Below are 16,512 nucleotides of genomic sequence, written 5' to 3' on the forward strand. Positions count from 1 at the left end.
AATACTTTTAATATTATCACCTGCCTGACCACCTTGCAGGATGTGCCCCCAGGAATGCCCTGAAATATGTGAGTGAGAAGTGTTGCACCCCCAATCGCCCCCTTACCAGAAATCACTGTATTAGGAAGCTGGATGCGAAAGTGTCCTCCTAGAGGTGGACTCGTCCGCTGTCGTCTCTGGGTCGTCACCAGGACCGGTCCTGATCCCTGTTCTGTTCCTTCAGTGAGCACAGAGCTGTTGCACATCAGAAACAAAGCATTAACGTCTGGGTTGGGGTGTGCACCTAGGAGGACCTCGTCTGAAGGGTGTCCTGTCTTGCTTAGGCTGGAGCCTTCCAGAAAGAGCTAAGGGACCTGAGGAAATTCAGAGAGGGAGTTTTCGGGACCACTCAACGTGAGAATTATTTCAGAGTAACTTAATTCACCTCTATCATTTCAGAGTAAAAAATGTTGGCATTTAGAGCCTGCCAATATGATGGGCTTCCTTTCTGCCACTGAAGATATCTCACCCCTTCATTTTCAATGGGTGGTTTTACTGCTTTTCCTGCCCAGAGAACCATGAAACAAACATTTAGTCAAAGAAAGTGAAGCACAGGTTCAAACTTTCTGCACCTGCTTTTAATACACCATTGCAGCATGCTGTAGATATAAGAACTCATTTTGGAACATAGTAGAAAAAGATGAGGGAAAGAAACCTATACCGTTATGTATCACTTGATGGTGATGATACATTTTAAGAAATGCATCTTTAGCCAATCTCATCATTGTGCAATCATCATAGAGCTTACTTACACAAACCTAGATGGTACAGCCTACCACACACCTAGGCTGTATGGTATAGCCTGTTGGTCCTAGGCTACAAGCCTGCACAGCCTGTAGCTGTACTGAATACTCTAGGCAATTGTAACACAATGGTACATATTCATGTATCAAAATATATCTAAACACAGAAAAGGTACAGTAAAAATATGGTAGTATAATCTTATAGGACCACCATCATGTATTTGGTCTATCATTGAAAGAAACATTGTTATATGGTGCATGACTGTATATCTCAATATATATGTATATACACATATGTACAGTGTGTGTGTGTGTGTGTGTGTATATATATATATATATATATATATCCCTACACACCTATACATATACATACATCAAAAGCAGAGCACTCAATTTTTCCATTCCATTGAGGTTTAGGTGAAAAATTAAAAGAACAAATGAGATTATACGTGTGCTCCAGAAGCTTAGAAGGAGCCTAATCTTTAGTTACTGCTTTGTAAACCGTGGCTAGAAATGGTTATTACAAAGCAATGCTTATGGGGCTCTAGTGCCATCTGGTGGTGAGTTCTTAGAAATAGCTATTTTTCTTTTCTAGATATTTTCTCTCAAAGGATTTCAACAAGATTAATACATGAGGAATGCAATGAGGGTAACAACAACAACAAAAATGAACAATGGTGATGTGAACCTCTGAATAACACAAAATGCCACTGTTTTTAAACTAACTGACTCTAAATTCGTTCTCCAAGTGTAGTCCCAGGCTAGCAGAAGCAGCATCAACAAGGAAATTATTAAAAATACAAATTCTCAGGTTTTTCCCAAAACCTACTGAATTTGAAACTCTGAGAGTAGGCCCAGTAATTTTAACAAGACTTCCAGGTGAATCTGGTGCTGCATTCTCAAGATTGAGAACGTCGCTTTAAGCAACAAAACAGGTAGCTTTTCCTGATAAAAAGTCTCCCCTGTGTCCCCCAAGGCCAACAAGCAATCCTAAGAAGGGACAGGTATATACACAAAAACCACTCCTTACCGTGCAGTGATGAGCGGGAGCTCTGTGCCACACCCCGCCAGCCAGGAGGTGACACTGTAGACCGGAGGGGATCCCGCCACAGAGACTGATTCCACCAGATTCCCCCCTGGGCGAGCCGTTCCAGAATCAGCTTGAGAAACTAGAGACCAGTGATCCAATTACTATGAATTGACTCAAGATGGGAGACTTGCTGTGTTGAAAATCCCAGTTGGAGATGTGAGAAACTCAGATCTCAGCACATACCTAAAGCATAGATTTTTACTTATCCTGCCTCCTCTCCATGTAAAGAACACATGGAGAGGAGGCAGGAGGATCTGCCATTCAGTTTAGTACAAAAAGGGAAGTGCAAGATCCTGATTCAAGGAGATGAAGATTGATTCCCTAGAAAAGTTCAATAAGCCCGCAGCCAGCACTCCCTATGTTCTTGGAGGCACTCCTACACAGTTAATCTATTGTAGTGTACCCTGCCACCCTTTCCTCCTTTCCTTCCCGCAGCGCCTGGCAACTCTAGAGATGTTCAGCTGATCCTCTTAGGAGCACTAAACTCAGAGGCACACGTGGGAGTACTTGGGTGTTTATCCATCCACAGTGTGGGGCCAGCACATGTGCAGAAAGAGTGCACGCTTTAAAAGAGACCACTGGTCAAATCCTGATCTTTTCACTTCTATTGGATACCCACTCAGCTAATCCACATACACTCCGGAAGACTCAGTTTTCTTATTTGTAAAGTGGGGATTATGACATGCTTGACTGATAGCAATCTGCAAGGCAAGGAGAGTTTAGTGAGACTTAAGATTTAAGGCCGGGTGCCATGGCTCACACCTGTAATCCCAGCACTTTGGGAGGCCAAGGTGGGCAGATCACGAGGTCAAGAGATCAAGCCCATCTGGACAAAATGGTGAAACCTGTCTCTACTAAAAATACAAAAATTACTGGGGTGTGGTGGTGTGCACCTGTAATCCCAGCTACTTGGGAGGCTGAGGCAGAGAATTACTTGGACCCAGGAGGCGGAGGTTGCAGTGAGCCGAGATTGCTCCACTGCATACCACCCTGAGGACAGAGTGAGACTCTGTCTCAAATAAAAAATCTTCTTCACATGCTTGATGCTTAGCACCTGCTAGGCATAGAGTAGGTGGTCAACAAATGATTATTTGCTCTGCTGGGTAGAGTCACTGAAGGTTCAGTTTGAGGGTCAGTGATCACTAGATTCTGATCTCCTCCACACCCCTGCTGTGTGACCTAGGGCAAAATATTCAACTCCTTTTAGCCTTGACGTCCTCATCCACAGGTAGAGATAATAGAACAAACTCATGGGCTTCTGAGAACTAAATCAGAAATAAACGGAAGCTACCACTATCCCGTGGTAGTGGGAGATAAAAAGAAGTTTCACAGAGGACATTAGGTGGGGGATATCATCACATATAAAATTGAGATCAGATAAGTGATATACAATTAACTATGAATATTGAGCCCAATTGTGTACTTTATGTTGCCATTAAGTAATCCTGAAAACAAAGCCATTGCCAGCAGGGTCAATGTGACAAAGTGGGAGGCAGACCATTTCACTCAAGCCATCCCCAGCTTCTCTCTCGTCTCCACCCTCTCCCTTCCTGCCCCCACCTCACCTCATCCCTGGATGATTCCAGATACACAGAGAATTTGGTGGCAAAGAGGTGGGGGCAGTGAGAAAAGGTTCTGAATCCTTGGCTTCAAGTGTTTGGAGAGGCAGAATGGCATTCAAGGGAGAAAAAAGAAAAACTGAACAGCACCTATTATCCAGTCCTGAGTTTTCCAACCAGCGGGCCCCAGTGTATGAAATATTGATTCTCTCAGCCTTCTGGAAATTGAGGCAACACTTGGGGTCACCAAAGACCCCCAGCCAGTTGTCTTGGGCACTAAAAAATTCAGGCAGTCACCCCAGCATGTCACATGAATAGTGTCGTTTTCTAAGCCTGCCAGAAAGTGAATGGGTTTGGAACAATAAGCAACGACCCAGATGTCCCCAAAACACTTAAACTACGGAAACAGAGGAGAGATGGGATTTTGATAGAATCGAAAACGATATAATTTCGAGGCTGATAAAGAGCCTCTTGCCACCCATCCCCAAGTTCCCCCGCCTTCAGTACTGCAATGTGTAGGCAAAACCGAAAAGTTGTACATTTTCTAAATCAAAATGTAAATGAAGGTATCATCCTTTTCTTCTTGGAAAAGGAAAGAAACTATAAAAAGTAGGCTAGCTGACCCCCAAAGCCACAAGGGATTTCACAGAGAAGGAAACATGAGCAAAAGTTGGAAGTCTGAAGCCACTGAGGGCAAACTGCACCATTCTGCATTGGCTGTGGGTGCACACCACACACGGCCACCTCAGCAGGGCCTGAGAGGAGAACTTCATCCGTGACTAGTGGGCAAGAGCCAGGTGAGATGACTGTGCCCAAGAGAGGTCAAGGGAGACTTCGGGAAGAAAGAGTCAGGCGTTATCTCTAAACAATGAGTGGCAAGAGTCTGGGGAGACAGAAAGGACAAGGCCTTCGCTCTCAAGAAGATGATGACCTTCCAACTCTCACTGCATCTATCTTGAAGGTTGTACATCAGACTCTTAGCCCATTGACAGGGACAGACACTGCTGTGTTCCTTCCAGCGGCTGGTATGACGTATTAACTCATGGAGAGGTGGAAAAATCCTGCTATCTAATGATAATAATGATAACAATAATTGCTTATATTTATTGGCCACCTCTATGGACAGGACCGGTAAGGAGTGCTTTATATTAAACTTTGGTTAATTGTCACAGTAATCTAATGAAGTAGGGTCCTTATCATACCTATTTTACAGATGAAGAAAACAAGTATCCCCAGCAAGAAAGGGAAAACTCTTGTAAGAGTACAGACATCAGAAGCAAGAGCAGATAGTGGGGAAAACAGGGAAGAAGAGGGACTAGCTAGAGAGACACAGAACCAAGTGCACACAAGCTCAGCCCCCACTCCCCGCACCCCGGTTTCTAGAGCCAAGGCAGGCAAAATGGAGGATCACCTGCTTCCTCCTCATTAAAAAACAGTAACCCCTAGCAGTAAAGTTTGAGGTAGGCATTTGACAGGCTTGTAGAGGAGAGAGAATTTGATGATTACCTGTTAAGTTTGTGTCTGCAATAATAATTTCATCCACATAGAACAGGCCTGTCTCCTGAGCCAGTGGGAGAAGGTCAATCTGATGAACCAGCACTGGGGAGTTTGCCGGAGCGGGCTGGAGATCCCCGGAGCAACGTACACACGTCTCCCAGAGGTCAGTGCAGCGGAACTGCCAGCTGAAAAACAGCATGGAGTAGAACTGGGCTCTCAGCAAGTGCCTGCAGTCATCTCCCATTTTCCCAAACCTGGGGCAGGGGCCTGAGGGTTATGCAGCCAGGAGAGAGACCCCACGAACCCCTGCACCCAAGCAGTCCTGCGTGCCATAGGTACAAACACTCCACCCAAGATGGGCTCAGCTCAGCCTTGGATATAACACCAGGAGTTACCTTTTAAGTCAATCATTCATCCGTGACACGCACTGTCAGCAGCATTTTCAAATTACAGTTTAATTATGTGTCGTAAGCAAATTATAATGTTAGGCTGTAACCACAGAGAAGATTGATACTTCTGGACATTACCAGATTCATTCATGAGAATTACGTGGGAAGCACTGAATCAAGGGATCAAGATGGCTAAATTTTATTCCAGAGTCACTAGCTGAATTAATTTCGATGAATCACAAATTTTGGGGGCCCGAAATTCCCTCTATCTGCCATGTCAAAGAATGTTCTCTAAGGTTTCCCCTAACTGTGCTATTTTACGATTCTATTCCTACGAGAAATGTCAGACTCCCCATAAGAAATAGTATATTCTTAACAATTAACTGCTCTGGAGTCTAACTTTTTGATCAAATAAAATATATTCAAATCCCCAAATTAGTATACAAGGCCCAAATATAAGGCCATTAGTGCCTCACTGTCCCCAAGAGAGTTAATCCTCCCAGCTGACCAAATTCCCACCATGGCTCCCCACCAATTAGCTACCTCTTGGGGCTGGTCCTCATCAGACTCCAGTCACAGGTGGTGTTCTTTACCATGTTTTGAAAGCCGATTGTGAAGGACACAGTCATCTTCAGGATCTTGTTTGTGTGGCCTTTGTATGCAAGACACAGCTATGGACACCAAATAAGTACTTCAGTTCTATTAGTTCAAAAAGCCATCATTCAAACGGTATGTAGTGAGGAGCCCACATCCCTAGAACCCTGCCATAGACTATGAGAGGGTCAGCCCAGTTCCTGCCCTCCGGAGCTTACCAGTGTAGCCAGAGAGAAATAAATTGTTACTTACCCAGCTAAATAAAGCTGGGGAAAATACAACAAATACTTTTTCTGGGGCCAAAAACATGTGATTAAACAGAGTTTTAAAATGCCTAGCACTGTGCTTGGCAGTGAAGATTTTAGAGTACCCGCTTAAGAAAACCCCTGTTCTAACCCAATTACCTGTGCAACCTCAAGCAAGTGACTCAACATCTCTCAGCATCAGTTCCTCAACTATAACTCCCCAGCATCCTTGGCTTCTAACTTAGTTAGGGACAAAGCTGTTGGCACAAAAAAACTTCAGAGCAGGAGTTTTCAACCTCAGCACTATCAGTATTAGGGGCTGGGTAATTATTTATCACAGGGGCTGTTCTGTGAATTACAGGATCTTCGTCAGCCCCCTGGACTCCACCCACCGATGCCAATAGCACTTCCCCAGCTGCAACAACCAAACTGTCTCCGTACATTGCCAACTCTTCCCTGGGGGGCAAAATCACCTCCATTGGGTGCCCCTGCAGAAGAGATGAGGCTGAAGAAGGGAGGACTCAAGCCTAAACCATTTGGCCCCAAATCCCATAGCAGCCCGACTAGGAAAGGACTGGAAACTACCGCCACGAGCTCTACCACTGCAGCAAAACTCACTCCGGTTCCCAAAGGGCAAGTGAGCTGCGCTTCTTTTACGAGGATGGTGGAGCTATCAAATCAAAGAATGTAAGAGGTGTTTGAGAAAGGCATTAGTCAATTCAATCCATCAATAATAACAACTACTAGAGTAAGAGTAATTAGCCTTCACTGGGTCCTAACTGTGCAGGCACTTTACTAGATTCTCTCATTTAATCTATACCAGTTCTGAGAGATAAACCACATGACTATCCATTTTACAGATGAGAAAATGAAGGCATACTGTACTTAAGACAGACATGGAAGGCACATTGGGTGTGGATTCAGGATTTAAAACCAGATAGTCCAAGACACAGTCTCTTGGAGATCAGAGAAAATATTGTAGCAAATAAAAACTTCCACAGGTCTCACAGCTAACACAAAGGCATTTCCCGGTAACAACACACAAGTAGGGGCCAGTGGTGTCTGTTTATACCTGAAAAAGCAGTCAAGAGACCTAGAACCTTAGCCTGAAACACCTTGGGTAGATCACAGCAATCACCCCTTTGTGCTTCTGTGTTTTCAGTCTCAAATCCAGAGAGCAATACCAATCCCTACCTACCTGACCCAGAAGCACAAGGACTACTATTCACCTGTGTATACTGATCCAGCCGATAGCCCTTCTGGGCAGCCGAGGGAGCTAGGACAAGGTGTCGAGGCTGACGGAGGCTGAACCTGCCACAGAAGGGCTCCGTCCCACTGGTGAGGTCCCCATCAGAGCTGGAAACTTCTGGGCCTGGATACGGTTCAGATAAAATAGAAAGACAGGCATAGATATTAAACAAGATAGAGCTTCCTGACATGTGTGCATGAGGATTTTAGAGTATCTCACTTAAGAAAACCCCTATTCTAACCCAATCACCCATGCAACCTCGAGCAAGTAACTCAACCTCTCTGAGCCTCAGTTCTTCATCCCAGACTCCCCAGTATCGTTGGTGTCTAACTCAGGGGCAAAGTTGTTGGCACAGGAAGACTTAAGAGCAGGAGTTTTCAACCTCAGCACTATCAGTATTTTAGGGGCTGTATAATTCTTTGTTGTAGGGGCTGTCCTGTTCACTATGATATGGGACCCTCAGCCCTGGGAGAGCTGGGCACAGCACGAGTGGTCAGAACCCCTGGTTTGAAGGCTCCAGCTGTAAGAAACTCATTCTGTGTTCCCCGAAGCCTTGAAAATCCTTTAGCATTTTCTCTGTGTACCAGGACTTGAAGAACTATTGAGAAGCAAAAAGACAAGTAATATCAAGATGTAGGAGATGTTCAAAAAAACTAGAATTTAGTTCAACTTAGTTTTAAGAACATACCCTCACATTTTAAGAACTCCTTAAGACTACTTTAAGTAGTAATTCCTTTAGTGTAATCTGAAGATTAAGATGGTTTTGGCTATGTTTGCATGTTTCTCACCTATGTCTTCGTCTTTGACCTTTTCCCACTGTGTGGCATGGTGAGTATGGGAGAGTGCTGCATTCTACCACACAGCTCAGAAGGAATGTCATTTTTTTTTTTTTTTTTTTTGAGACAGATTCTCATTCCGTCACCACACTGAAATGCAGTGGTGCGATCTCGGCTCACTGCAACCTCTACCTCTTGAGTTCAAGAAATTCTCCTGCCTTAGCCTCCTGAGCAGCTGGGACTACAGATGCATGCCACCTGGCTAATTTTTTGTGTTTTTAGTACAAATGGGGTTTCACCGTGTTAGCCAGGCTAGTCTTGAACTCCCGATCTCGTGATCTGCCCACCTTAGCCTCCCAAAGTGCTGGGATTACAGGCATGAGCCACCACACGCAGCCGTCTTTCCTTTCTATTAACACCCACATCACAAGCATCACCCTTCCACCACAGTGCCAGTCCCTTGGCCACTCAGTATCCAAATCCAGACTTCATATTTTTGTTTGACTCTGTTAGCATCTTGGAGAGGAAATGGGGATTGTTCTCATTTTATAGAAAGAAAGAAGACAATGACGACAAAGACAATCAGAATGTGTCAAACCAGAGACAGCACCTCGTTCAAATCCAAGTCGGAGAAGGATGTTAGCTGAAAGGGGTTCCAGTTTGCATTTGACTGCGAGTAACTCCTCAATGGTTGTTTGAATCTATTTCAAAGAAAAAATACCAGGAATTTATATCATGAGCATAAAGACCACCCCCAGTTCTCCCACCCCCATCCCTGATTTTTTGAAGAAGTCTCCCACCAGATGAGCTGTGGCATTTGCAGGGATTGGCTGACTAGAGACATTGTCCCAAGTAAGGAAGAAGTTTCCTCTGCCTGACACATTCAGCACCTAAAAGAGTCAAGAGAGACAAGACTAAATGATGGTGCTAATTAAGCCAGAGGGACAATCTAAGAACACAGGGTATACCTGCTCAGCTTGCTATTTCCTTGTTGTTATAATTTTAACTTTTCAATGCTCTACTATTCAGAAATCTCTGAAGAACACAGAATCATCACCTAATGAGAACTTTTGCTGGAATGATCTTATATTCTCTCAAATCCGGAGAGCAATAACAATCTCTACCCACCTGACCCAGAAGCACAAGGGCTGCTACTCACATGTGTACACTGATATTATTTTGTTGGAATAATCTTATAGGTGTCAATCTTCCCTATTTGCCTGTGCCCCTTGATTGAAAGTATGAGATGTAACAGTTGCCATTGAATGCTGCTCTTTCAGCCCCTCTCACCAGCTGCTTTCTCCCAAGGGTAGACCAGCAAGCAGAGGCGTCCCCATGGCATGCCCCCTCTCTTGGAGGCTTATCCAGTCTCTGCTTTGCTTCCAACACATTCCCTGTTGGGCACATTCTACTTTTGTTATGGAGTAAGTTCTATGCAGCTTTTGATTTCTTAAATCGCTTGTTACTTTCTACTTTGTCCTGTGGTTGTGCACATGTTTTACTATTAGACTGCAAGCTTTAGAGGGCAGAGTATGGGCTGACTTGTCTTTGTACACCAAAGAGTGAACAACAAAAACTATAATACATAAAAACTGTTCAACAAAAATATGGGACACAACTGAGAGACCTAAAGGACATGACCTTTTCAAAGTGAACTTCAAAAACAGCCGGTAGGGAAATAGGACCTGAATCAGTCAAAACATTATGGAATTTCATGTGTATATGTTCACATGCATGCATACACACATGTTGGGGGGTGTGTTTAGAGAAACTTGTCTCTATTCTGGGAAATAGTTTCTAAAAGAAGACTTACTTGGAACTTAAATTCCTAAAACCAACTCAGTGAGTAAGATAATCTCAGTAATAAGACTTTACATTTTTGTAGACACCTTCACAATGCTGTTAGATATCCCATTTCTTTGACAGCAAGGTTATAATGACACCTCAGGTCCCCAGGCTCCCAGTCAGTGCTCCTGCTAGGCAGGACTTTATTCCTTCCAGAGTTCAACTCCAAGGGACTGGGAAGAGACACAGACCTGTACTTCTGGAAACCTCTGGGCTCGGACTCGGATCTGGTGCTTCTCCCGGAGGTAAGTAGTGACCACATCAGGATTCAGCCATGTGTTGTGAATCTGGACACCAATCCTCATCCCCGTGCTTGGGGCTATCCCATGATGTTCTGCTTCTAGGTAGTACCTGGCTCCACCTAACAGCTCCAACTTGGGAGTCTTCTGCTGCCAGGTCCCTTCGTCCCTATTCTGTTCCCAGGAGTCAAACCAGTTAGTAGTGCCAACGCTGATGGAGGCCACTTTCATCTGTGCCCAAAAAAGCATATCATGATCAACACTATGACGCTTCCAGGCATCTCTTTCTCAAACACTAAGTGTCTGAACTTCTACAAACAAGAAGATTTTGAACTGATCTGCCTTTTAATGTATTAACCCAGTTACCTGGGCCCTGCGGTTGTTTATACTTCTCCAGCACATGTGCTCGCTCGCTCTCTCTCTCTCTCTCTCTCTCTCACTCTCGCTCTCTCTCTCTCTCTCTTTCAATTGAGAGTACTCAAATGAGACTAGATGGGCCATGTTTAGAGAAGGAACAGTCAACCTAAACTCTAGGATTACATGATGCTATAGAGAAAGTAGTATTAAGTCTTTGAGAGACCTGGAATGTTGATACATTAAAATCTATGACATTTCTCCAACCAACTAGCAAACCAATTTGAGAGAAACATATTAACAATTTGAGGAAAATATTGTGATTCTTTGTCAATGGCATAAGTGCATTTTGGCTGCTTGTTAAAGGCATCTTTTTTTATCCATCAATGTTCACGGGGAATTCCTACGTATAGCTGCCTACATCTCCACCCCAAATTAGTGGAAAAGGCACAAATTATGGAGTCAGGTAAATTTGGGGTTGAATCCTGAATGTGCCTTGTGCTATCCAGGTGGATTGGGCACACAATCTTTCTTTTTTTTTTTTTTTTTTTTTGAGACAAGCTCTCACTCTGTTGCCCAGACTGGAGTGCATTGGCAGCCACGACTCCCAACGCTCAAGCGATCCTCCTGCCTCAGCCCCTCGAGTAGTTGAGACTACAGGCGTGTGCCACCATGCCTGGCTAATTTTTATATTTTTAATAGAGACAGGGTTTTATCATGTTGTCCAGGCTGGTCTCAAACTCCTGGGCTCAAGTGATCCGCTTGCCTCAGCCTCCCAAAGCACTAGGATTAGAGGCATGAACCATCACCATTGGCCCACACAATCTTTCTAAGCCTCAATTTCCTCATATGGAAAAGATACATGTGTACATATGTATGTATATACACACAAACACACACATACATTATATATGCATGCATACACACACACACACACACACACACACACACACATAAATTTTGCAGAGATGCAGTGAAAACTAGAGACAAGGTCTATAAAAGATGTAGCATAATGTTTGGCTTACAGTAAATGCTCAATAAACATTCAACCAAGTTCTTTTTCAGCAATTAAAGTTCCTGGTCATCCAATGGCATGTTAAAACTATCTGTAAAACATGAGAGCCTTAACTTTGATTCTTTCTTTCTTCATAAGACTGGCAATGGAGAAAAGGAAAATGAGAAGACAGTGAGTACCTTAGTCCTTGGTTCCTCTGACCAGCTGAAATGCAAGGAAGCTTGGCTGTCTGCCTGAATCCAGAAAGTGTAATTATTTGTCTCTGGAGCCACAAAGAACCCACTGAGCCGTGCTCTGTAAAGCAGAAGAACATAGAGTCAAGCAAGGGTAACCAAGGCCCAAGTCACTGAACCAACAAATAACTGACCTTGTACTTTGTCTTCTTTTATGGTAATGAGAAAGAACAACCTGATTCTATGCCACATGATTGTCCATAATATTCTAGAAAGAGCTATAGCACCAGCCTAGTCTCAACAGCCCAATACATCTCTACACTGGCCACAAATCCCCTTGCTGTTGTGTCAGCTTTGGGAAAGTTGTCCACAGCACAGAGCTATACGGAGGCTTAGCTGATAAAACTGCCTAACACATCTATTGCAGGCCCTGGATCATGTACAAGCTCAATCTCTAGTAAATATTATTCTTATTATTAGAAACAAAGAAAGATTGCTTATCAGAATTCACTCTGAGCTAACCAGATACCTTGATGCCTTCAGAGAATATTTTTCTAATTAAAAATATTATGATCCACAGATAAGAGTTATTTTGTCAACAATTTCAAATTAAAACCGATAAAATGCAACTCTGAAGAAGATTACAGGCAATTTCATAAAAAAATTTTTAATATCAAATTTTTAATATTTAAATTCTAGCAACCTAATAATATAGGCAGATACAGTTAAGGAACTGATTAGACTGCCTAAATAAATACCAAGAATATTTTCTGATTACACTAATTTTTTAAATCTTCAGATGATCAGTATCAACACGTTTTTAAATTTTGCTTTAATGTATACACATTATCTTTATTTTTGATAGAATTTTTAAACCTAAAAATAGCTTCAAAAATAACAATTTATAAGTTCATCAATATAATTATATCAACTTACCAATATATAAATAAATATTCTAATTTTTTAATTTAAAATTTTTAGATTTTAAAGAGATTAATGAGAGAGGGAATGGAAAATTAGTTACCATCTGGCTTGTGGTTCCTCAAAATGGCAGTTAAAGGGACATACCCTACGAAACTACTATAGAAGTCAAAATGTTATTTTGCTTTTTGGGGTGGTCTGACTCACTCCTTAACACTCCCAAAGATACCAAATGTAGCCGAAAGATTTCCCTTTGAATATTATTAAATAGTCATTAAAAACTATGATAAAGATGAATTATTAGGTCCTACAAGAGACCACAAATTAACTCCCACATTTTTGTTTGTTTCTTTGCTTAAAGACAAGATCTCACTCTGTTGCCCAGGCTGGAGTACAGTGGTGTGCTCATGGCTCACTGCAGCCCCTAACTCCTGAGTTCAAAAGATTCTCCACTTCAGCCTCTCAAGTAGCTAGGACTACAGGTGCACACCACCATCCCTGGCTAATTTTTTATTTTTTTTAGAGACAGGGCCTGGTCTCAAACTCCTAGACTCAAGTGATCCTCTTACCTCAGCCTCCTAATTAGATGGGATTACAGAATTGAGCCATAGCATCCAGCTTTAACTACCTAAACTGGTGATTAAGTACCTAGCTAGCAAGGCTTCAAGAGACACTTTCTTGTTCACAGATTACCAACCCTACTTGGCTTATTCAATGCCTAAAAATCCCGAAGCTTTTTATTACACAATTGAGTTGAAATCTATTACATTGGTGCAAAAGTAACTGTGGTCTTTGCCATTACTTTTTTGTACCCATCTAATAAAACGGTAAAATATTTGGAGGAGGTCACAGACTGGCTGAAATTCACACTCAGAAGTCACAGCCATCCTCTCTGAGAGGGATTTCAAAGGGAAAAGAGATCCCTCATTCAGTAAAGGACCCATCCCTCAACTTACACACTGAGAACACACTAAGGAAACTGTGTTTCTGAGCAATTTTTAAAGTTTTAAATTTTTAAGCTTACTTTAGAATAAAGTAAGAAATTTTGGCGACATCCTGGAAAGGATTACAAAGACTAAAGGAATTACACACCATTAAACAAGAAAATCATAATCATGATGCCATCACTACTGCTGAAAACAATGTCTCACAGAACCCCTAAGAGCTTTCCCTCTATTCAAGGGCCATTGGGTTGATCTTCAGCACTGGAAGGTTGTTACTACAGTATGCTGCCTAGACTCTGCTCCCTCATATACCCAAAGAGCAAATTCTTGGATCTTTCTTTGGCATCAGCCAGATGTTACTTTTACCTCTTAACCATGTACCTAAAAAGCATGTTTTGCCCTGCTGTCTTTCAAGTCTCCTGGCGTGCTCAACTCTAGCTCAAAGTTCTAGCTGATAATCATCTCCAAAACAGATTGTAAACTTAGTTGTGGAAAATATAAATTTTACATGTTCATCAAAATTTGTCCCTGCACTAGCATGACCAACACTGATTGAGAATACTGTCAAACTCTGTTGTTGTTGAATTGGCTGGTGTTATAAATTCCCTGGAAATCTCAATACCTTCCATTTATGTCTCCTAGCCTCACCTAGTTTAGTAAAGATGCATTTGATGTGGACTCCCACTTTTGCTACAACATACCTGAAAGGTTGTCCTTCCTTTGACCAAAACCCAAACGGAGAACTGGCATTAGGGACAATTTGCCACCTGTATCCTGGGGTGGCTTCTGTCAGTTCCAACCCCTCAACAGCATCTCCAACTTCAAAAAGAAGCCCTCGATTGCCTGTAAGACATGTAGGTCTCATAAACATTACAGGGCACAACTTCCCAAGTTGGAGAACTACTCTATTTCAAATTACAAGGTGAAAGATGACCCAGATGCTACCTGTAAAAGTGAGTCAACCTAGAGCCAGATGGAGCAGTCATATGAAAGGTTCTGTAGATAATATTAAATACAAATGTTCTGGAAAGCAGTAACATTCCTTGGGATAGGAGTTTGCCTTTTTAGCAAGAGTACCTGGAGAAGGGAACCAAGCCCTGGATAAAATGTGAGTGAGCACACAGAAGCTGAGGCTGAGTAGAAGGAGGACAATGTGATTGTGTGCTTGTGACATGGCTTGGCTTTGTGCTTCTTAAAGCCAGAAGTGGACTTCAGTACCTTTTAAGGCCCAGGTCAGTGGGGAAATTCAATTCTCTAAAGTCCTTTTTCCCTATAACATTGGCAATCCTTAAGCTTCTCAAGTGCCATGGCCTCAATTTGGGGACCTGCGCACAGAGCCAAATATGAGGCATGCTGCTATTATGTGACATTTTAAATGATATTGTATTAATTTGTATTTTTATTAAGAAAACCCTGAGGCCAAAGGCACAGAGACCATCAATACTGAATACTAACTTAGGTTGAAGGTAAAAGCTCTGGAATCACAGCTAGACGAGTAGCTTTCAACAAATTCCTAGATGTCCTTGCATCTTCATTTTCTCATGCATCAAAATGGGACCAGTAATAAAATAGCAATAATATACTAGGACTAAGGGAAAATATATACACAGAGCTTGGAATACAGTAAATGCTCACTAAAGGTAATTATGGTAATTATTATTTTAAACTAATACTGTTGTTCCTCAATAACTCCCAAAAGGGAGAGGTGAATAAGGAACAAACAGAAAAATAAGAGCATATTTTGAATATATTACCTCAAACCATACCAAGTCCAGCTCAGCCATAGAGACCCCCACCCAGGTGGTGCTGAAGGCATTAAGAAGCAGACATCCAGATAGAACAGCAAAGTGGGTGTATCGGGGGCCAACAGCCTTCCCAGCTGAGAGCCTCAGGGGCTGATGGCATTCCGGGCTGAGAGCCTCGAGCAGATGCTGACACAGGTATTTATTCTCTCTGAACAGTGGATTATTATTAACAGCAGGTGTTCTGTGTTTTCTCATAGAACCAAGACAAACTAGGTACGCAGCTGGTGCCTGCTTACCACTGATCACGGACAAACCCGAAGCTTTCTCCACGAGGGAGCCACGGGGCCGGTCCCATATCCCGTGCTTATTGTTTTAACCAGTGTATGATATACATATACTGTTCTGCTGCTTGAGAATACCCCAAGCAGTTTTCTACTTGGGGCGGGGGGTGGGGGGCGGCTAGGTTTTTACTTGCCATCGTTCTTCTTAGCAAACAATATAATTTTATCATACACTCAATTTCTCAGCAACCATACACTCAGCATTTCTCAACAAAACCAGGATTTCTCAACCCCAGCACTACTGTTTCGGCTGTTAACTGTTGTGAGGGGGTGCCCTATGCATTACAGAATGTCTACCAGCCTTCCTGGCCCCGCCCACTAGATGTCAGTATCACCACCACCACCACCACCTCCTGTGTAACAGCCAAACAGGCTTCTACACATTGCCACCTGTCCTCTGAGGGGCAACGTTGCCCCTGGTTGAGAACAATTGGTTTACATAGTAATTTGCCCGGCTTCTGTAGAAGAAACTTCAAAAGGCCTTCATAAAGGACATTACTAACTGTCAAAACCAGCTGCATTCAGGAAATTATCCTACCAGTACCCAATCAGCTAAAGCAGGAAATACTCAAAAGGGAGCAACCTCTCTATTTCCTGACAGGAAACACAGATTATCCCGACTGCTTGTTTCAGTAGTTTTGTTTCCTTGGATGGGAGCTTTCCCTGAGTTAAAATTGCAGATCTGGGAGCTGGAGAATTCTCAAGCCAAAACTCTGCGTGCATTTTCACACCTGAATGGCCTTTCTTTAGAAAG

At 42.8% G+C, this 16,512-nt stretch overlaps 1 protein-coding gene across 15 annotated transcripts in view; it reads right to left on the reverse strand.

Annotated features, from left to right (window-relative positions):
• PKHD1 (PKHD1 ciliary IPT domain containing fibrocystin/polyductin) overlaps positions 1-16,512 on the reverse strand; it is a 553,193-nt gene that overhangs the window by 512,834 nt on the left and 23,847 nt on the right. For all 15 annotated transcript variants that reach the window (XR_012517272.1, XR_012517273.1, XM_074397885.1 and 12 more), the window contains exons 14-23: positions 14,374-14,515; positions 11,814-11,928; positions 10,218-10,496; positions 8,982-9,071; positions 8,792-8,882; positions 7,386-7,528; positions 5,861-5,988; positions 4,938-5,113; positions 1,813-1,951; positions 107-234 (exon numbers count right to left, since the gene is read on the reverse strand). Coding sequence is in view for 13 of the 15 variants with exons in the window: in XM_074397885.1 (XP_074253986.1) it covers positions 107-234; positions 1,813-1,951; positions 4,938-5,113; positions 5,861-5,988; positions 7,386-7,528; positions 8,792-8,882; positions 8,982-9,071; positions 10,218-10,496; positions 11,814-11,928; positions 14,374-14,515 (1,431 nt within the window). In the remaining 2 variants the exon portion in view is untranslated. The remainder of the gene's footprint in view (positions 1-106; positions 235-1,812; positions 1,952-4,937; positions 5,114-5,860; positions 5,989-7,385; positions 7,529-8,791; positions 8,883-8,981; positions 9,072-10,217; positions 10,497-11,813; positions 11,929-14,373; positions 14,516-16,512) is intronic.

This window comes from Saimiri boliviensis, chromosome 4 (genome assembly GCF_048565385.1).
Source record: "Saimiri boliviensis isolate mSaiBol1 chromosome 4, mSaiBol1.pri, whole genome shotgun sequence".
NCBI lineage: Eukaryota > Metazoa > Chordata > Mammalia > Primates > Cebidae > Saimiri > Saimiri boliviensis.